Source organism: Sturnus vulgaris, chromosome 4 (genome assembly GCF_052056855.1).
Source record: "Sturnus vulgaris isolate bStuVul1 chromosome 4, bStuVul1.hap1, whole genome shotgun sequence".
NCBI classification, from domain to species: Eukaryota; Metazoa; Chordata; class Aves; order Passeriformes; family Sturnidae; genus Sturnus; species Sturnus vulgaris.
Genome location: NC_142246.1, coordinates 32393563 through 32414483, shown reverse-complemented (window position 1 = coordinate 32414483; position 20921 = coordinate 32393563). Strand labels below are relative to the sequence as shown.

Sequence of the window (20921 nt, the reverse complement as noted above, 5' to 3'; positions counted from 1 at the left end):
AGAGTTGTATATATGCTTTTTCCCCTTCCATAAAGTTGCCATGGAAATTTGAGTCCACTTACTGGCCTGAGTCGACTGACCATTACTCTGATATTTGTACATGTGCTTCTATCAGATCAAAACCTGGCCAGGAGAACTCTAAAATCCTATCCTTTTCTACAGTACTGCTTTTTAGTTGCACAACCAGGAAGTCCTGGGGGAAAAGAAAAGTTTATAAAAGAAAAGCTACCTTCCTGAAAACATCTGGACATTGGTTCAAAAAACCTTTCACGTTGTTATGCACATTACACATTCACAGTATCCAAGGCCTAACATGAAACACTTAACTTGAATCACAATGCATATACATTTTAAATCTGAACTTAGATTACCAATTATGTATGATGAAAATAGCAATTTTGCTGCAAAACCCAAAAATTCTGCTTCTTCTCTCCCATCTGTCCGACTGTCAGACATAAAAGTCAAAATGTTTCTACTTACTAATTCAGACCAAAGAAAAAGATATGCATAAACTGGCTTAGTGACATTTTATTAAAGTAATTTTTCAGGTTTCATGCTCCCCCCCGACACATATGTGCAAATTTCTTCTTCTGGCACTAGGCCACAGACCAATTTTGATGTGGAAAACAGCTGTAGGAAAAACTCAGAAATTATCTTATAAATGGACACATAATACATTACAGAGATCCCTTTAGTAGTCAAATGGTTCATGAACATTATACTTTATGTAATATCACAAATGCACAAAATATGCTTTCCATATGATTGCAAAAACAGCAGCGCTCTGGAGCCAAGTGCATGACTTAATATTATAATAATGAGTCTACTTCAGTGTAGTGGATTTTAATAAGACTTTAATAATACTGGTATGAAGCCAAATTACATCATGTCCCAAAATACGAAACAAAGCTTTGGTAGAGAAAATAAAATATCATTGAACTATAACCACATTAAAAAAAAAAAAAAACCAAAAACAACAAAACAAACAACCACCAATGTTATCTAAACAAAGCCATTAGGCATATTTAATTTTTAAAAATCAAATTAGAGAAAAGGAACTCAAATTTATTCCCAGATCTCAAGATAAAATTAAAAAGGATATTATTTTAGGCAACATTTATGAAAATGGAGATACTATGTCAGCACTGGGGAAACAAGCTAACACTAAGTACATCTTTTGGCACAGATATGGATATGGGTTGAATATTTCCAATTGCTCTCAAAGGACAAAAAATTATTCAGTTACCTTACAGGTGGAGTTTAAGAGTGAGCTGTGTTGGATTATCTAGGAACAGCTTAGACCAATAAAATTATTTTCTTTTACACATGAAAACACAGTGTAAAAGTCCCAGAGGTAAAGCGCCAAATTATTTACTCCCTCAAGCCCCTTCAATTCTGGAGTCTTGGGGAAAACAAGAATTTGAAAGCACCTGTAAAGCTCACTCAGGCATGGACAATTCTCAGAACAGCTTCCTCTCTCAACCCTCCCCAAGTATGGCAATGTCAGATATCGATTAAAAGAAAAATCTGCATTTCATTTGTTGGGTAACAAGCAAAATGCCACACATTCCTAAAGCTGTAAAACCTTTTAAATATTAGTGTTATGCTAGTTGGAAGATCAGCATTTGCATGGATAACATTTTTTGTTCTTTATTAGGATCAACTGTTAAGATCCACCTATCCAACAAGGAGATCAACATCTATTAGCATATTCCACTACTGGCTACAAGTATTGCTGTTAAACTGAAGCTAAATCTGTGCTGACAGCCCATCAGAGCATGTGGTGATGAATACAGGAAGAATCAGAACAGTTTTCTTTACTTATATTGTTTCATCTACATGTCTCCACTTTTTAAGCAGTTTTGAAAAAGGTATAAAAATTTTTTAAGTAGATTTAGATTCCACAGACAAGATGAAGTGAGAGGGACATTTTTATGCCTTAGATTCCTTATAATTCTACTTCAGCTACAGAAACCATTAAAAAGTTGCAAGTAACTTCAAGATGAAAGGCATTAGCAGCATTTTAGAAAAGGATAATCACACTCTTCTAAAGACTTAATGAGACATAATTCACAGAAGCTTTTGACTTGGTCTGCTGTTAATTGAATCAAAGTCGATGATGATCTTGTTACACTTTGGCTTGAATTCCCTAAAAAAAAAAAAAGAAAAATACAGATATTTGTTAGTGAGTGGTTAAAACATTTTGCCTGCTTTAGTTCCAGCTAAATTTTTGACGGAATAAAAAAAATCTCAAAAAACACATCCTTGGATTCTCGTAGTTTTCTTCTCTATGGGAGCCAATTATAGTGCACCACACTGAGAGAAACCTGGATAAGAAAACTAAGACAAAAAGACACATGGGGTGGGTTACCCTGTATATTCTTCAGCTATTGGAATTTATAAATTACCCAGGAGTCAAAGGACTTTTACCAACTTAGCTGCAGGTGGTGGCATCATGTTACCAGGTCTGCGATTTTTTGCTCATATATATTAATATTTCAAATATTTTAAGATATATTTAAACATCTAGATACAGATATACGTATCCAGAAAAAAAGATTTAAATCTTCCGTATACGTATGCATATAAAAAAGATTTTTTGGAATACATTTTGATAATATTGATATTTGAATAATTTTTTCCTGCCAAGTTTTAGAAAAACACTTTCAAGCTTTGTGTCAGCATAATAAAATATTTTTTGTGCAAGGGGAATAGATCACATTATGCCATAGTGGGTAAAACCCAAACTAGTTAAGAGGGAATCATTTAAAAATTGTAACTTTAGAACTCTAAAATTAATCCTGCCAAAAAATGCTTCCTTTTATTATCATTACAGCATCTGCTACAGCAATTAGCAAGGAAGGTATACAGGGACCGAGCATATATTTTCCAGTCTACCAGTAAACAAAAGATTATGCAAATAGTGTGGATTTAGTGTCTAATTAAGCTCTGCAGTTCAGTTCAAGAGATTCATTAAGTACCACCTACACCCTCAGCAATCGATACAAGGATAAGTAAGAGTCAACGCAGGAAAGCACATGCTGCTGACCACAGAAACTCTGAATGCTTTGTTCCAAGTAGCAATCTGAAATGCAAGAAACATTTCTCACCTTGGAGAAGTTACAAGATTTGACTTGCAAGAGAATGATTTATGCTTCTTAGTCAAATAGTCTTAGTAGACAGGAAATACACTGAAGGACTAAATCTGAATTTCAAGTACTGCTGTGTTTTTCCATGGATGTTTCTTAGCCCAGTAGGTATCTTTCATCCTAAAATTTTATCTGCCAGAATTGTTATGTTTGCAAATTTTTCAAAGTCTTTATATTAATACTATAAAACTTTTTAGAGTTGCAAAGCCTCCCTGACGACATAATTAGCCTCACCCACAGCATGTTACTCCTATCAAACTCGCTGTAGAACAGTTTGTCTTTAGGTATCTCTGTCAGTGTCTTTAAAAACCCCATTCTTGAAACATTTTTCAAAGTATCATTACTATAAGGCAAATATTCCAAGTTTTACCCTTTTCTCACCTAAAAGCTGACCAAAGAAGATGAACAGCTGTAAGTACCAAGAATTAATTATAGGCGGCTTGTTTGACATTTTCCCAAATTGACTGCAACAAAAAGAACTGAAGTTTCAATAAGGATGGAGTAATTCACAAAAACAAAAACAAAAAAAAAATCAGTTAGTTGTTTCAGTCCAACTCTCATGATCACAAGATAATTCAGGCTGCAAGGGACTTTAGGAGATCATCTAGCTCTACCTCCTGCTCAAAGCAGGGTCAAGGAAGACTCTCCCATGTAACAAATGTAACAACCACCCCCTCGGCAATTTCACTTGCATTCCCGGAAGAAAATGAGTCATGGACCATTTTCTCATACAAACATTTCAAAATTGAACTTTAATCATACACAAGACAAAAGAATGGTGCAACAGTCTGTCAAGACAGTCCTACAGAGTAAGCCATCTACAAACACTACAGAGGAATAAAATACTATATGAATGAAAGAAGGAAGTTAGTCACTAAATTCCCTCTCTCTAAAGTTGGTCTCTTTCACGCACCCCTTCTCTTCCATTCCAGAATAAAAATAAAGTTAGTTCTCTCACCTATATATAATACCTGCCAAATCAAACATCCTTCGTGCAGCTGTCATTTCTGTAGTGTCATGATATTTGTCGGACATGAAAATAACTTCCTTTATGCCTAAAGAAGTCACATAGAAAAAATGTTAGAATTACACTGAAAAAAATAGTAATGTCAGGTGCACAAAATCAGAAGAGGCAGCATTCATGCACATGCTCTACAACTCCTTGGTACATCTCTACTCACAAATGTATGCTGTGTAGAATTGCTGAATGATCTTTGCCTAAATCACTTAGGCAAGGGAGAAATATAAAGGCTTCAAAAGAGAATTCACAAGCATTTCACAGCTGATCAACATCTTCCTGTGTTTGCCAGACAGCATGAATATCAATACATTGCAATTTAGTGCTGACCTAAGTGCATAAGGAAAAGGATGAGTGACTACATGGAGAGCAAGCAGTCAATCTACCTTTAAGATCATTTGATTTTGATTCTGTAAGTAAGAGAATTGTATGAAGCACAAAGGCAGAATACCATCATCTTTCCCTCTTCACCCCTCTTGATTTCAAACCATACTGAACCGAAATAAAGAAGTGTTCTGTTTACTGCTTTCTTCTTATATTCCTGTGGCCATTGGTAGTGAGAGACACTCCCCAGAATAGCAATCCATGCTGGGACTGCATGACTTCACTCAGTGAGCAAAATACATGCTACTTTAAGCAGAGATTTTTACAGAACTGAAGCCTGCTGCAGACGCTGTCTAATCTCAAAAAAGGAGACACATTAAGGCCAGCACCCTCACTGCAGTGGCACAGGTTTATAATAATTGTAATGAAAGACATAATTAAAGTAGGATTGTAGAAATCTTACGATGTTTATGAGCAAAGATATTTTAAAATCTTCAGATATCTAGCATGCATCACATTCAAATTAAAATTTCATGTATATACTCCCAACAGACCTTTTGTCATGCAGAAGTTTATTTCTTTCTGCCCTACTCTATTCAATGTGCCAGAGCACAGTAAAATTGACAGTAATTATATGCAAAGTCTGTGTTGTTCTTTGGCAGCTCCTGGTCTAAGAAGTTACAAACCTAAATTAGAGGCACGTTTAGAATCACAGTAGATGCAATTAGCACTGGAAAAATTTGGCACCATTCAGATGCAAAAAACCCCCACAAGTAGCATCTTATGAGGTTGACAGTGCAATTAATTTAGATCTAACATCAGCAATTTAACATCAAATACATCTATTAGAAGATACCAATGAGCAGGCTGCACTGCAACCCTGAAAAAGCAAGCTGGCACTACTGCTTACCTGCCTGGATGATGAGCTTTGCACATTCATTACACGGAAATAAGGCAACATACATGCTGCAGCCTTTCACATCAGCTGAGTTTTTGTTCATGATGGCATTCAATTCGGCATGGCACACTGATTAAACAAGAAACAATTCATAATACTGATCATTAAAAGAAATCGGTCAAACTAAAATTAAAGTGTTACAATATAGCTGCTTACATCTTTTCAAAGGCAAATAGCTTGCACAGCTTATCATAAAGGGCAGAGAAAGAAATAAAAGTAGAAATACCAACATCAATGAAGGTCAATTGTTCTGACCAGGCTGCCGATTAGTAATGATATCATTAAGTGCATTAGCAGTGCCATTTGCTAACACCTATTGCAGGCAACAAAGCCGTAGGCTGTGGGCCAAGCCATTGCAACCACCCTTAGTGAAGCAATATCTCACAGCTTCACAACTCTCTGGAGTATCTAACTGCCAGTATAAAACAGCTCATTTATGTGTTTACATGCACAGATAGGAACAGTCTTATGGCTGTAGGAGCGCGCTGTGCGCTCTTAAAGGCGGCAGAATCGCCAAGTAAAGCCGAGCAGCTCCGTCCTCTGGGCCTCAGAATGGCTCAGCACTGCTGCAGGATTCTCCCACCCCCAGAATACACAAGACACACTCGGCCATAAAAACATCCAGCTTTAATATTAGAGTGACTTTACTGCTTATTAAAAGGTGCCAGACTTCATAAGCAGGAAAACAAAGTCCTGTATTTCTCCATGGATTTGAGACAGGCCAGGTAGCAATGGAGCATCCTGCCTTACTCCACCATAACACAATAGCTCTTTCTGGACAGACAGCACCTTAGGGTTTCACTGTTTATAAGGTACACATGAGCAGATTATCTAATGTGTTACCAGCACAGCTGAGCAGAGTGCAGTTTCTGTGTCATCCACAATCAAGCACTGAAAAAAACATAAGGATCTCTGCGAGAACTTCCTGTTTACTCCTAGGAATAACAGCAAGTTGCATAATTTATATACCTACCTACTAAGCAACTGCCTGCTGCCCTGACTTCTTAAACAGATGCTGAAGTGCGGTGTGGGTTTGAGATCATTTGGAGACCTGCATGTGCAGACATTAAGAGGTTTTCCACTGCTTGTTTTGAAGAACAGACTTTTTTTAAGTCGTTTTCTTCTCCCTTGTGCCCATGTGAAAATTAAAATAGACCAAGTTTCACAGCACAACTTCATAGTAAACTTGGTGCTATATGCTGACCTCTGTGTGAATGATCTCACCACACAAATAACTGAGTGCAGTACCTTCAACACGCAGGAATCATTGCTGAATGGAAATGTTTTCCATATGCGCTAAATGTCTACATGGAATTTTCTATACAACAGCTAACGCACTACAAATTTACAGCCTAACTTACAGCACACAAACTTTCCCATGCAGGCAAGTCACAAAAGACCAAACACTTGCAAAAGACAGCTCAGTATTGGCTTCTACCATGCCCCTGTTATGCTGTCCACATACCTTCTCATAACCAGGAAAGCCAGAAACCAACACAAAAATAGGAAACTGAAAAAGAAAAAAAACAACCAAGAGCCAAGAAACATCACATTAAGGCTTCTTTCATTATTTTTCACTGTTTCTATTACTACTGTTATTGCCATTAAGTGTATGAGAAATGCAGTTATATGAACCTACACATTTAGAAAATCCAGAAAATATGCTGAACTCCAAGTATATTACTAAGTTGCACCAATCTTATAAAGCCTTTACAATAAATAGAGAATTATTTTTCTGGAGTGACAGAGGATTGAGTAAAAGGGTGATATAATTTCCACAACTGGAAGTAGGGGTTATGTCAACAGGACAGAAACATCACTTTTAAGTTTCTTTGAACAATATATTTATGTTCTAAGCAGCAGTTTAAAATATGGAAGGCCTCCAGAAAGAAGGATCTTTTCAAAGGCTCCCAAAACTAAAAAATAAACAAAACTAATTCCTTCAGTAAATATTTTTCCTTCACTAAAACACAGAAATCTTCAGCCGTAAAACCAGACGAGTTTCATTATTAGTACTGCAACAAGTTTCCTTCCTGCACTAATGAGAGAAAAAGGTTCTTTTGGCAGACTTCTACAAACTTTCAACAACAAACTTCTTTCCAAGCGAAAACAAGATCAGGCCAAGAATAACTTATAGAAGATAATCAGCTGGAGCAAGGAAAAACCATAAATTTTGCCTCCTGACCATCTTTATACAATCTGAAGTTAAGAAATCCCATGTGGACAGAAGACACAAAGACAGTAAGAAACAGACTAATCATTCCAAGACAAAAAGTACTCAAGTCTACAACAAACCCAGCAAATTTTCATTTCAAATAGAAAATTATGTACATTTTTCATGTGTCTAACCAAGTACTTATTACTGAACTTACAGCAGAAACTAGTAAGGACCAGAACCTTGTGCTGATTCCAGAAATAATTTTCCATCCAGTGTTACTTTTTTTAGTCTACTGGGCTATTAAATACCAAACCATTTTGTCTCAGTTGCTGTGATTTGAAAGTATATTCTGGGGAACTATCATTACATGTGTCTTTGTTTTATACATCTCCCTACAAATCTTCTACTTATAAAGTGGTATTATGCCAGATGGTTCTTAAGAAGGTGCTGGCATCAGACAAGTATTTTAAGCTTCGTCCCATCACTCTTAATTCCCTCATTTTCATATTCACCTCTCTCTGACAAATAGGCATTAACCAGGTAAGATAGGTTCTATTACCCCCAGATTTTTCTTACAGACCTGCCCAGCTTTTTGAGAGAGAAAACAAACCCAGAAAATCCCTCTTGTTAATGACTAACTAGTTTACATTTGGGGTGTTATGAAGCTAAGCTGATAAGAGCTCTTGCTAATAGTTACAAATTGTCCTCTCTGAGATAGTAAGAAGCTAACTTAAAATAACCTTTCACAGGTGCATAGTGTTCAGAACTCTGAAAACTCTATCTTTAAGCAGACTAGTAAAACTATGAATTTTTACAATACCCTAAGAAGGGCTCCAGAGCTTTATTTATTTATTTATTTTAATTCACATATAGCCAACATAATATCAAGTCCACAACACTGGTTTCCGTTCTGGAAAAGCAGCTTGAAAAGTATTCTCAAAAGGCTTCATTAGCTGAAGAAATAACTATGCAACAAGAAGTTAAGTGTGTGCTCTGACATTCCCACCACCTGCTACTATGTTCATGAGAAGGGAGAAAAAAAAAAGGAAAAAAGCCGATGAATGACTGCTTCATTACTGGTAGTATTAATTGCTAGTGTTTCTATCTCTTCTCATTGCATGCTGGTTTGTGTTGGGTAGCTGGGGTAGTACTCATCCTTAAGCTCACCTGTAAATAAGAGACCCCTGCTTACCCTATAAATGGTAATCTTTCAGGATTGAACACTTAAGCATGATCCCACTGGGTTGCAGAGCCAGAAGTACTCTTCCCACATTCTAAACGTGTTCTGCCTAGCAATTTTATAAGAACCACAAGACTAGTCCAAGTGTTTAATACTGTTTAAAGGCTTACATGCTTGATGAAGAGCATGCTAGGGACCACCATAACTTTAAAGACCCTTTAAAGAAGCAATCAGAAGAAGGGCTAGGGAGAATGACTTTTTTAGTGCTATTAATTACTAATTGAGCCAGACTAAGAATTTTGTTATCCTTTACTTGCTGGAACTCTGACACTGAACACAGCAAGAATCCCAGAAGGTATCAAAACATTAATTTAAGGAATAGAGTCTGGAGTGACAACCACTGGGGGCATTAGTTGATGGATCTGGAACTTGTAGAATGACATCTACTTTTTTCAACCTTTTTGAAAGCATAGGGATGGTTGCTCATCACTTCATTAAGGGCAGGCAGGACACTGATGCTGGGTTAGCACTGTCCTTAGCCCTTCCTGCTGCTCTCTCTCTCTCTCTCTCTCTCTCTCTATCTGTGTGAGCTGGAGAAGAGCAGCTGGTCAGGGCACAGAGGCAAGGATAACTCCAGCAGATTTGTTGGGAGTCCTAGCCTCTTCAGACTGCAGTAAGAAAAATGGAACCCCAGCCTCACTGCTTTCTTCCATGAATGACAAAACCGGGAAGTGAAGACGGGAACCACTCAGCCCATTTATGAACATCACAAAACTTGCTGGGTCAGACCAGAGAAGCCCTTCTCAACACCTGAGCAGCATTAGCTAACCCACCCTATTTCACAGTTTCTCCCATCCTGCTCTAAGTTGGTTCTACTCCTAGCAGAACACAGAGGTACTTCTTAGAGAGCAAGTAGAACAAGGAGAATTGCTGTTTCTAAATATCCAAACTTTCTACAGGTTTGATGTATGACACCAGAACTGGACAGAAGACCATGCAGGACAAGAGTGAGTGGCTATAAATGGAGACCATCTCCTATAGATCCCCTTCCCAGGTGAAGCCTTGTCTTTGCACTGCCAATTGGAGAGAGAGCAACACACTTCTTCAGAGTGCCTTATCAAATTTTGTGCTGTCAAAATAACAGCTTCTATAAAACTAACATTTGCCTGAATATTGTTGAGTGTTCATTTCTCTTAAAAATTGACAAAAAGCTCATAATCCTAACACAAGGAAATGTTGATAACAGTTTGTTTCATTTTACACAGCAGGTACTGTTCAATTAGAGCATACTTTTTGCCACAGCACATATTTTATCACATTTGAACCTGTATAAATATTTGTAAGCATACTTACTCAATATTTTCTGTATTGCTCAGAGGTTTTAAAATTTGCCAGTCATTTTAATTTAAAAATCCTTAATTAGAGATTGGTTGTCAAATGGATGTTCTTAGATTACAGTGGAGACAGAGGGCATACTAGGAGCACGGCAACTAGATTTAGTGGGAATATTTGTGTTAATAGGAGAAAAATGTAGTATTTTAGATGACTGGTGAGAAGAAACTGAGCATCAACAAATCCTCAAATTCATCTAACAGAAACAGAGGGCACACTTTTGACTCTGAAAGACAGAATTTTGCCTAATTATTAAGAAGCTTCTGCACACAGCACTGAACACAATGCTTCAGCAAGACTTTTAATAACGTCTTAGTAAATGTTTAATAACATCTTAGTAAAACTGGCCTTCCATTTCTCTCACATGCACAGACACATCCCTGCTGCTGTCACTGGCTGGCAGCCTGGAGCCAGTTCCAACATAAAGACAAAACCCTGATTTTGTGCTGCGAAAAATGGCACTCTGCAACACACTCTGTGCTTTCTGATATAGGCTATACTGTTCAAATATACACCACAACCAGAAGCAAGAGTCTTTATCCACTTCAAGAGTCTCATAAGGAATGCACAGTATCAATACAGGTGATCCACATCACTATTCCTGTAATATCCAAATGCCTTGCAAATGCTTGCATCCTCTAAGGAAAGGTGAACTCTAGCTACCATATTTGATGCCTTTTTCCAGTAGCAGCTCAGGTTAGACCTGGATTTCTTAATCAAGCACAACACTGCCCCTAACAGTGAGCTGAGCAGAACCCACTCTTCAGGTGTAAGATAGATACATACAGTATATCTCAGCAGACATAGGTAACCAAGACAGTGGTGAATTTCAAACCAACAAGTTTCAAGATACAGCAAAATTCGAGAGTGACAGGACTTGTTTAACTTCACAACAGAAGTTCAAAAGGTAACTGTTATCAGTAAATGCACAGGTAAGGAGGAAGGGTTAACCACAGTGAATAAGAAAAGCTAAAAGAACATTGCTGGCACACTCAAGAACCTAAAAACTAACCACAGATAAACTTACGGTGGAAATTGGAAGATTTTTAGCCATGAAACAGTGACTCTGATCAGAGCTGTAGGGTCAATGCATCCATCAGTTCTTCTGGAGCTCAATAAATTTGTTATAGGATCATGGAACACTGTTCTGCAAAGATTGCCTCTGGGTCCAATCTCCTACTATGTCAAGGCTGCTAAACACAGACAGGGCCAGGGACTGACCCCTGGCCCTGAGGCCAACTGGCACAGACTGACTCGTGCTCATCTTAGGGTTCCATCAGCAACACACTGCCCTCAGCCCTGGGTTTCCTCAAGCTCTACCAAGTCCCATGACACCACACAGTTATTTTCTATGTCTCAGTTCAAAGTGCATAAAGAAGAGAGAAGACTTTTATGTAGCCCACCAGAGAGGGATTTTCAGAGCATGAAACAGAGTATGTGTTGCATATCTGCCAGTATGGCCTGAGGGAAGGAGGAGGGCTAAGCATACCATCTCAGCAGGCTTTGTATTATAAGCCTGGACCTGATGACTTTTCTTGCAGTCTTTTTTCTGCCCTGCCCTCCGGAGCACCACTGGAAGAGCAATACTGAAGCTTTGTTCTGGAGAAAGCTAGTCAGAGTGGTGCAAAATATGGGAAGTGAGCTAAGCGTTCATGGCTAACCCACAAGAGTACCCAAGACCAGGTGGTCAGCACTCAGATCCAACCCCAGACCTTTTCTGTAGCACTAGAGATGCATGAAGTAGCTCCAGAAGACATCTTCCAACTTAGTGTGGTGGCACATGCACAATTACCATCAGCTTCATCTAATAAGCTACATTGCAGTGATGAAAGTGCCATCATTCCCATGATTAGCTAATGCAGCACACACTAAAATTGTATTGTCTCTGAACAAGCCAGTCTGGAAAATGCAAGGATAAAAAGTTCAATTTACACAAATGCTTGTGATGATTAGCAAAAGGAGAAAGGAAAAATGACAGTTTAATGAGATTTTAGCAGCAATGCTATGTGTCGCTGCATCTACCAGAATTTTTTTAAGCAGAAGATTTTTTTTTTATAAATACTTGTCTGGTCTGTCAACTGTGCTATCAAGATTAATAAGAAATTGCTAGAGTTTAAATGATCTGTGAATTACAAAATAGGTTGTTTATTCATCACAGCAGACACTTTGTGTTACAAAGTTGTGATTTTTTTAATGAGGTGAAGACTAAGATAATGGGGGGAAGGGTAGTAGTTAGACCAACTCCTGGAAATCAATTCTGCACTCCAAGCTGTTACTAGTTAGCTCATTTTTTAAACATCACATGCTCCACATCTTCTGCAGTCAGAGTCAACAAAAATAAAAAAAATTCTCACATCATCTTGTACAAAAATTCCTCATAGTACTTTTAGTTTAAACTGGTCAGCTTAGATTTCAGTGCCTGGAACATGTTCAGATGCCAGAGACCACCCACGCTGATTTTAGCGCAGAACTGAGACCTTACAGCAGCATAAAGATTCAACCAAAATCAATATTCTGTTTTCACTGCTTTATATTTAATCAATGGGCTAACACTTGTTTCCTCACCCTATAAATAAAGAGCAGTCATACTAAGTTGTACCATTATGGTCACATCACTAAATGTAAAACCAGTGGTTCAGAGCAGGCTTCAAATTTGGCCCTATATTGGGAATACACTTACAAAAAATAATATAGAATGGTCTCCAGTTTAAGAGTTGCCATTAGAGGTTTTATAATAAATTGGTAAAGTGAACAAGGACAAAGTACTGGAATTTTAAGAAGTCAAAAATATCAAACTGATGAATTATGTGCTAAGCCACTGCATATCATCTTTCACTTCAATGCTATAGAAAACCAAAAAATGGTTTTTAGAATGAGCTCTGAGCGAACTCAGGCTATGTCAAAACTCATGCAAGTTTAATTTCTCTATCACATCAATTGTTAGTTACAAGTAAGAAACAGAATTAGTAGGCAGAGATAAATATTGGTCACTGAAAGAGTATTTCTCTGCAAAAGGTGAACTCTGGTGCTGACTTTCCCTCACTCATGCAGGGAGAAGGAAAATTTCCCAAGGCTCTGGTTCTCTCTTTTGTGCTTCTCCGCCCTGCCATTCCAGAGCTCAGGACAGGCTGAGATGCAGCACAGGATGAAGAAGCTCCTGTTTTTTCTGTGCTTGTGGCTTCTGCTTGCATTGGTGACACACAGAGACGTGCAGCAGGAGCTGGAGTGGGTACAGAAAGATTAAGGGGTACTTAAGGAAGCACAGGGACTGTATGGCCTCCTACCAGTCCTAACCAAGGTTTGTTCCCCACATCAGCCATTGCAGGCCACAAGGCAGCTCTCAACTCCATTTCCACACGTGGCAGATAGCACTCATGGCATGAAGCCTGAGGCAGCCCAGCCTCCTTGGTTCCTGTAAACCACACCTGATCCACAAGAGTCAGCCCTGCTGATAGGTCCACCAAATTTCACGGAGGGCCGTTTAAATAACACCTACAGAAGAGCAAACTATGCCTATTTGAAAGACAAAGGCAAGATCTAAAGCAGCACTCAACCACATTTGCCATGAAACCATCCTTGCTCTTCTTTCCTTTTGTCCATTTAGTAAATGGGAATCAAATCAGAGGCTGAAATAAACAATGAGAGTCACCTCATCCATAAAAGGGTAGACCCAAGGCACACAGACTTCAAGACAAATATTCAGCTTCTTCATAGTATATATAAGCTATGCCATCAACACCTGAAATGGAAATTTCCCACAACCAATTATAATTTTAATAACTGTATTTTAGACCCAATTACTTGTTTTGCATATACACACTCCGTAATTTCTGTGGAGACAAACATACAGAAGTAGCAATCATCTGCAGACACTGCAACTGTGTGCTAATGAGCTGCTTCATATTTACAGGCTTTCACTACTCAGTCCAAAATGTCTAATATTTATGAACCAATTTCACCAGGAAGTCAGTCATTCAAAAAGACTGTAATTTTTATCCTGGTGTACCACATATGGGCACATTAACAATATCAAGCGAGTGGAAGAAAAACTGATCAATACTTCACCAGCTGAACTTTCACAGATAACAGACATCACAAGTATAATCTGTCAACCACAAGAAGCCTTACCATAAGGATATTTTGTGTCTAGTCTATTTGCTCCTGTTCTTGTCCAGGGCAGTACATCGTCGCTGCAACCATTAGGCATCCCATTGTAGCCAATTCCAACAATCTTGTTTTCTGAGTTTACAATGCAGGCACCAACCTAAATAAAATCACATTTATATAGTATCAACAGCATGCAATACAACGTGTCAACAATAAAGATGAGACATGAATAGTCAGTCTTACAATTTCCATTTAAGATATACAAGCTTCACTTAATATACTAAGTTACACCATCTAGTGAGTGGGGCTACAATTGTACATAACTGGTGGGGCTTTGAAATAAGCCAGGGCAGATGGAACTCAGCTATCCCTTTGGTCATGCTGCTCACATCCCAGCCTGCCAGCACTGTTCCCTGTCTGTTTATGAAATGAGCCTAGTTCAGGGATGTCCTGGAGTGACTTTATGATGCCTGCATATCCCCAGTCGTCTGTTCTGTTTGTGTTGGATATTGAGCTCTGCAGCTTTAAGACTGGTTCCAGGAGTGAAGGGGGAGAGAAGAGGTGCAGAGTTATTATCAGAGTCTGCACTTGCTCCCCCGTATCCTTCACACTGACTGTGTTGTCTGCAGTGGACAGCAGGAGAGAGCTCTCCTTTGCTCTTTGGTTAGTTTTTCTGGCTAGCTGAGGCAGAAAATGTTCCTTGTCTGTGGGTTTTTCTTCTTTTTCTTGGAATTGTTCAAACCTGCTCTGGACTGAAAACCCAGAGGAGCACCAGGAGCTCACACCTGTGGCCCACCAGACCTGGTCTGGGCCGTGGCATTTCCCAGCACCTGAGGGACTGAGAACAGCCTGAGTGAGCTGGGCTGCAACCCACGGAAGGGACTCTGCTGAACCTGTCATCTCTTAGGAGCAGCAATAAAGCTTTGCTGTTTAGTATTGTTCATTTTTGTGCTGGGGAGTGCTCTGCCTGTTATATAAGCAGGTTTTTTTCCACTTCTCTCTGAGGAAATATTTTCCCGAACCAGCTGGGGGAGGGACCGCTTCAATCTTTCCTAGAGGGACCCCATTCAGAGGTTTCCTCCCAAATTTGCCCTAAACCAGGACAAGGGAGCAGAAACAGCACTGAATGAACCCTATTAAACATGTAAGTTCAGCCCCCCAAACCAGCTTTCCCAGCAGCAGCAGTATGAGCACTATGAGCAACAAGAGCACAAGAAAAGTTCTAAAAGATGTAACAGAAATGCAAGTGTTGGCTTATGCAGGCCCCACAAGCCTTCGTGACTTATTGCAAACATGCACTAAAATTCCAAATCTTTTAACTCCCACCCTTCATTGCTTCAACCCAAGTCTACAAAGGGACTCTTCCTAAAGAATGATGATGTGTCCCATTTTTATGTTTTCTGCCCATATTATTTGTTGAAATTGCAAAAGTAGTAATTTCAATTCACACAATGTGTTTATCAATTAGCCCTTGGGTAACAAAACTTTAGCCCCAAGTGAACAACCTTCAGAGAGCTAAGTGCCATAATGTACAGAAGGAAATGAACAGATTGTTTTTCTGGGATTTGCATCCTGATTTTTTTCACACAAAGGAAGTCTAACAGGACTGGATCCTGCAGAATAGCATGTTTCAGGAGCTGTATCAATCACCTCAAATCAATAGTGAACAATATTGAACAAAGGCACATGAAACACGTGAAAAATGGGAATAGACAGTGAAGCATAGGGAACAGGAGATCCTGAGGGAGGAACAAACTAGAAGAAAACAACACTCAACCCAATAACAAACAAACAAACACTCTTACAGGTGAGGAAAAAAACTTGTAAAATATTGTGTCTTAAAAAATTACAACCTAAAACTTCCAGCAGTTTTATCCTCCTCTAAAAGTGACAATATTTACAGGAAAAAGGAGACAAAATGCATGTGTTATTCTAACTTCCAGATGAAAAAATTACTTATAAAACTCCAAGCTCCAAATGCACACAAAATTATACATATGAGGTCAGGCCCAATAAGAGAATTTTTGTAACAGAAGGTGCTGACTACGTTAAAAACTGAATAGCTATACACTGAAATAACCTTTATTAAGAAATCCCTGAAACTGCTATGAGTACATCTGATGCGATATGCAATATACATTAGGTTATTTTATTACTATATGTTGCATTCTTACCTGAGAGCTTGGATCCTTGCTTCTTTGTGCTGACAGAAAAGCTACTGCCATAAAATATTCAGGCCACTCCAAATAATCCTCTCTTTTTTTGCAGGATGCTTCACTGCTCAAACTATAGTTTATAGAAAAAAACAGCCATCAGCAAACACCACAGACCTAGAATTACTATAAATTGTATCATTTTAATGTACACAAATTTAAAGTAACCAGTACCAGAATGTGGCTAAGACCACACATTCACTAATATTTTGATAGTAAAACCATCAGTGTTAAGTGCTTTCCAGGAACTTACACATGCAACATTTCCTTTCAAGGAAAAGGCATCCAAGCAAGGTTGCATATTTCATTTTTAGATAAGAAGGCTGAGATATTCAGAGCACTGAGCAATTCAAAGACAGAGCAATTTATCCTTTATAGATAACACCTTGTATATTTCTAAGGTTCAGGCATATCATGTACTGCCATTCTTCTCACCCAAACAACATAATCTTTTTTATGATGACTGTGATAACTGCCAGCCTCTAAGTTATTTTGTACTTCTGCCTACGACAAGTGCTCTGTAGCTTCCTATTTGGTAACTTCCTCTGCAGGCATTAATTTCTGACCATACACTTATCACGGTAAGTTTACCTCTTGTTACAACATTTACCATCAAAGATCTGAGGCCATTCCAACAGTTCCCTGCTAATTTTCTCTTGAGATTATGTCTTATGAAAGCCTTCTAAAAACTGACAGGAGATTGGTTCAAGAACTTTTCCTTTAAACAGAATATATGAAAGTGACACAAAAGGTTGCTTCTTTCCCTTCCAGGAAGAGTATATTTGGGGGAAGGAGGAAGGAAAAAAAAAGGTGATACATCATTTTCTCTTGCCTGCTTATGGGTGAAAGCCTGCTTTAACAGGGTAAGATACAACAGGGGGATTTTTGTGCTTTTCAGCTCAAAGAAAAGAAAGGCAGACATCCCTCTCTCCACACATATATTTAAGCTTTGGAAATTTCAAACAAAAGATCAAATTGAAAGAAATTTCCCCTAATTCTCTCACCTATCATTGCTACAACTTGAAAACCAAACCAATGGAACATCTCAAATACAATGATTAGCTTATCAAAATACAAGGGGCACAGTACTTTGCTTCTTGGGCTCCTCTTACCAAAGACAACAGCTTAATACCAAGATACCCTTCATGTGATGTACAGCCATGCAGAAAAATATATCACAGGTAACTGCAGGCAGCAAGATATCTCCTAGCAACACTAGTACCAGCACTTTCAGAAGATAAACATTAGAAGGCAAGTGTTTAGTTAATCATTATTTTTATAACTAAAACAATGTATTAGAGGCTTGCAGTTAGCTTGCCATAAAGAGGTTACACTGTTTGAGTGAAAACAATGCCAGCACATGATAAAACTGTACTTTAGAAACCTACAAGGTGTTATTTACCAAAGATAAATTGCTGGTTTTGAATAGTCTGTATGTGGCACATTACAAGTTAGCAATTTTGGCTTGTTCTTGGAATGAATGAGGACCATCTTTAAGGCTACCATGTCAAAGTAAGGAGGGAGGAACACACACTCTTGATGTGAACCCACACACCTCTCTCACACTTTGACAAACAGTGCCCAGAACTGCCAATTGTCAAAGCAAACACACGAATCAAGTATGTGATTCTAAAAATGCCCAAACTGACCTGAATCACTGTAACTAAAGGGTTGGGGCTATATCCTACCAAGAAGGAAAAGTGCTCAGAGAAAGAAGAGATTAAAGATATGCCCTCACACCACTGCGTGCCAAACTGAACTTTGACAGGTTAACGGAAACATCAAGATAATGTTTCAGCTTTATGATTATTTAAAATTTCTCAAAAAAAGGGATTCACAAAATCTAAAATACAACTGGACTTTAAATGATCACTCCTGGCTAAGTGACATTTACAGTGATGCCTTTGGAGAAGGATGAAACACAATGCAGAACTATACTGAATAAAACATTCTGGGAAAAGGGCTCCAGAAAGATAGTATTACTCTGAACTAAGAGGTTGTGAGATCTCCTTTTGTTAAATTATTCCCTAGCAACTCTACTTATTCAAAACATACAAAAGCCAGTATTTACTTTTCTAATAAATACAGAACTGTATGTAAGAGGAGGTCCCTCAGAGTGCCAACTTCACAGGGAGAGGAGCACATCTAAAAAATAAGCAGGCTTACATCAAAGAGAACATAAAAAACCCCCCAAAGCCCTTACTCAATTACTTCTACTTAACATCACCGTGTTTGGCAAGATAATTCCCTCAACTCAGTGCACAAGAACTCAAGAGTGTGAAATGGGTATAAACCACTTAATTTCTGATTGAGCAGAAGCCAAGGCCTTGGCTAGCAGTCAAGCACACACATGGAAATTAGTTTATGGATTTGGGGCAGCTGATAATCTTCTTTATGCTCATTTGCAAGTTCTAGAATTGCATGAATGAAAGCTACTCTAGAAAATACTATAGTTGGCTGTAAAACAGGCAATCAAGGCTTACCCTTAGGATAACCCATAAGAACTTATGAACAAAAATAGTAGAAACTGAAAGCCATGAAGAATACTGCTAACAACGGGGGGAAAGAAAAACCTAAATTTTAGAATAATTAGTAGTCTATAGAAAATTTTGTAAAGGTTATTTCAAGGGAAAATAGAGAAAAAGATTCTATAACTAGAGAACACTGCCTCCCTTTTCACTTCTTTTTCATCCATCTAGGCTTCAAGTAAGCTGTAATACCATCTGAAAACGGAATAAATGTGATTCATCTACTTAAAAAAATGGTCTACCATAACGAAAATTCCTTTTGAGAATCCTAAGACAAAATTTATCACCTCAAATTTTTTCATACAACAATTGTGAGTCAGCTATACAACAATACAGTACAACTGGAGGACTGGGGGGTATCAGATCAACCTCCCTCTTTTTTAAAGTTTTTCTTCTACTTCCTCATCTTTGATGTCATGTGCATTATGTTACAACTCTATTCGAGTAGTATTATTCCCCAGTATCATGTATGCTACTGAAGACCAACTATCAATACCTTGGCATTGAAATCACAGGTAAAAAATGAAGTGTGTATTGAAAGTAAGAAATAAACATCTTCAGCTAAACTCTTGTTCCTCAAAAGCCAAACAGGATATGGGCTCTTGATCACCTTCAATACAAGCTTCTTCTTTAAATATCATATTTTATGATCACTATTAGATTAAATTAATGTGGGATTTCCTTTACTTCCTTTACTCATCTTTCCCCTCATACAGGGACTGAGACAGGGTCATTACGTATTCCCTACTGGGAGGGAAGGTTTTGAAAGAGAAAAACTCAGTCTTTCTTACAGAAAAACAATACTCAGTGCATTGCAAATTAACTATATTCACAATTTTCTTGGGAGATAACCCATCAAACCTGTAAAGACAAATACTGTGTATGAATACTGAGCCTCAATTAAGCAGCACAAGAACACTTCCCTTCACTGAACGTACTTCACTTTTACAGAGTCACTTCTGATTAATTAATTGCATATAACTCACGCCGGTCCTAATTTCCGGAAATAATGAGCACAAGACACCCTGCCTGCTCTTTTCCCTATCCCAGCGATTACCAAACCCAAGTAAAACAGGCCATGCCATCACCTCAGGGCCTTCAGAGGCTCCAGGAAACGCCTTCCCCTGTGACGGCCTCTCCCAGCCCAGCGCTGGCCGCGGGAGCCCCCGGCTGCGTGCACCTTCCTCTCCCTGCCTCTCTCTCCCGTCCCGAAGGATTCCAGCTTCCCGCCATCCCATCCCGAAGGATTCCAGCTTCCCGCCATCCCATCCCGGAGGATTCCAGCTTCCCGCCATCCCATCCCGGAGGATTCCAGCTTCCCGCCATCCCATCCCGAAGGGTTCCAGCTTCCCGCCCTCCCGTCCCGGAGGGTTCCAGCTTCCCTCCCTCCCTCCCGCCCTCAGAGGCCGGCGCGGCCCCACCACCCAGGGCTTCTTCACCCGCGGGCGGCAGCGGCCCGGCCCGCCCGGAGAAAGTTTAGTCAGCCGGCGTGCGAGGGGAGCGCTGTGGCGGAGGGAGAGGGAGCCGCGGGCTGAGGGGCGGGAAGAGCCTGGGGACGCTCCCTCTTGGGGGGCCCCTCACTCGCGTACCCGTTCCGCTGGTGGCCGGGCTGCGGGCCGCTCATCCTGCCGTGGCCACGCTGCTCTCGCCGCTCGGCGCCACAGCACGGGCGGGCGGGGCCGGGGGCGGGCCGGGGTGCCGAGCCCGGCTTCGAGTGCGCCCTCAGCGCCCGGCAGCTGATCCCGCTGCAGCCCGGGCTGCTGCGAGCCTCAGCGACACCACACACCAGTCACTTGAACGTCTGTTCAGTTTTCTGACAAATGTTGTCTAATGTTACGCTTTGACACAAGCATGCGGGTTTTCACCCTGCTCACGCTCTTGAGGTAAATGCTGT

The 20921-nt window shown here is 39.4% G+C and overlaps 1 protein-coding gene across 5 annotated transcripts; it reads right to left on the bottom strand.

Annotated features, from left to right (window-relative positions):
• Positions 1–837: 837 nt before the first annotated feature.
• DCTD (dCMP deaminase) lies at positions 838–20706 on the bottom strand. 5 transcript variants are annotated; one of them, XR_015803118.1, is made up of 7 exons: positions 20116–20345; positions 16461–16572; positions 14308–14443; positions 6915–6959; positions 5402–5518; positions 4108–4204; positions 838–2149 (listed from the first exon to the last, which is right to left on the bottom strand). XR_015803118.1 is itself a non-coding variant. In XM_014880490.2 (6 exons), the coding sequence occupies exons 1-6, from the start codon at positions 20649–20651 to the stop codon at positions 2071–2073; spliced, it is 576 nt and encodes a 191-aa protein (XP_014735976.1). In that variant the 5' UTR covers positions 20652–20706; the 3' UTR covers positions 838–2070. The 5 variants fall into 5 exon arrangements, 3 of the variants coding, with proteins under 3 accessions (XP_014735976.1, XP_088019667.1, XP_088019666.1); XR_015803117.1 differs by lacking the exon at positions 6915–6959 and adding an exon at positions 4331–4497; XM_014880490.2 differs by lacking the exons at positions 6915–6959; positions 20116–20345 and adding an exon at positions 20617–20706.
• Positions 20707–20921: the final 215 nt, after the last annotated feature.

Bases quoted from the DNA above. Each gene is read 5' to 3' on its own strand.
- DCTD (XM_088163540.1), bottom strand. From the start codon at position 20,327: ATGGGATGGCGGGAAGCTGGAATCCTCCGGGATGGGATGGCGGGAAGC. The intron at 14,444-16,460 runs GTAAGAATGCAA...GATTTTATTTAG, and splicing joins GCAAGGATCCAAGCTCTCAG to GTTGGTGCCTGCATTGTAAA. The intron at 4,205-5,401 runs GTAAGCAGTAGT...TGACTTCTTTAG, and splicing joins AAAGCTCATCATCCAGGCAG to GCATAAAGGAAGTTATTTTC.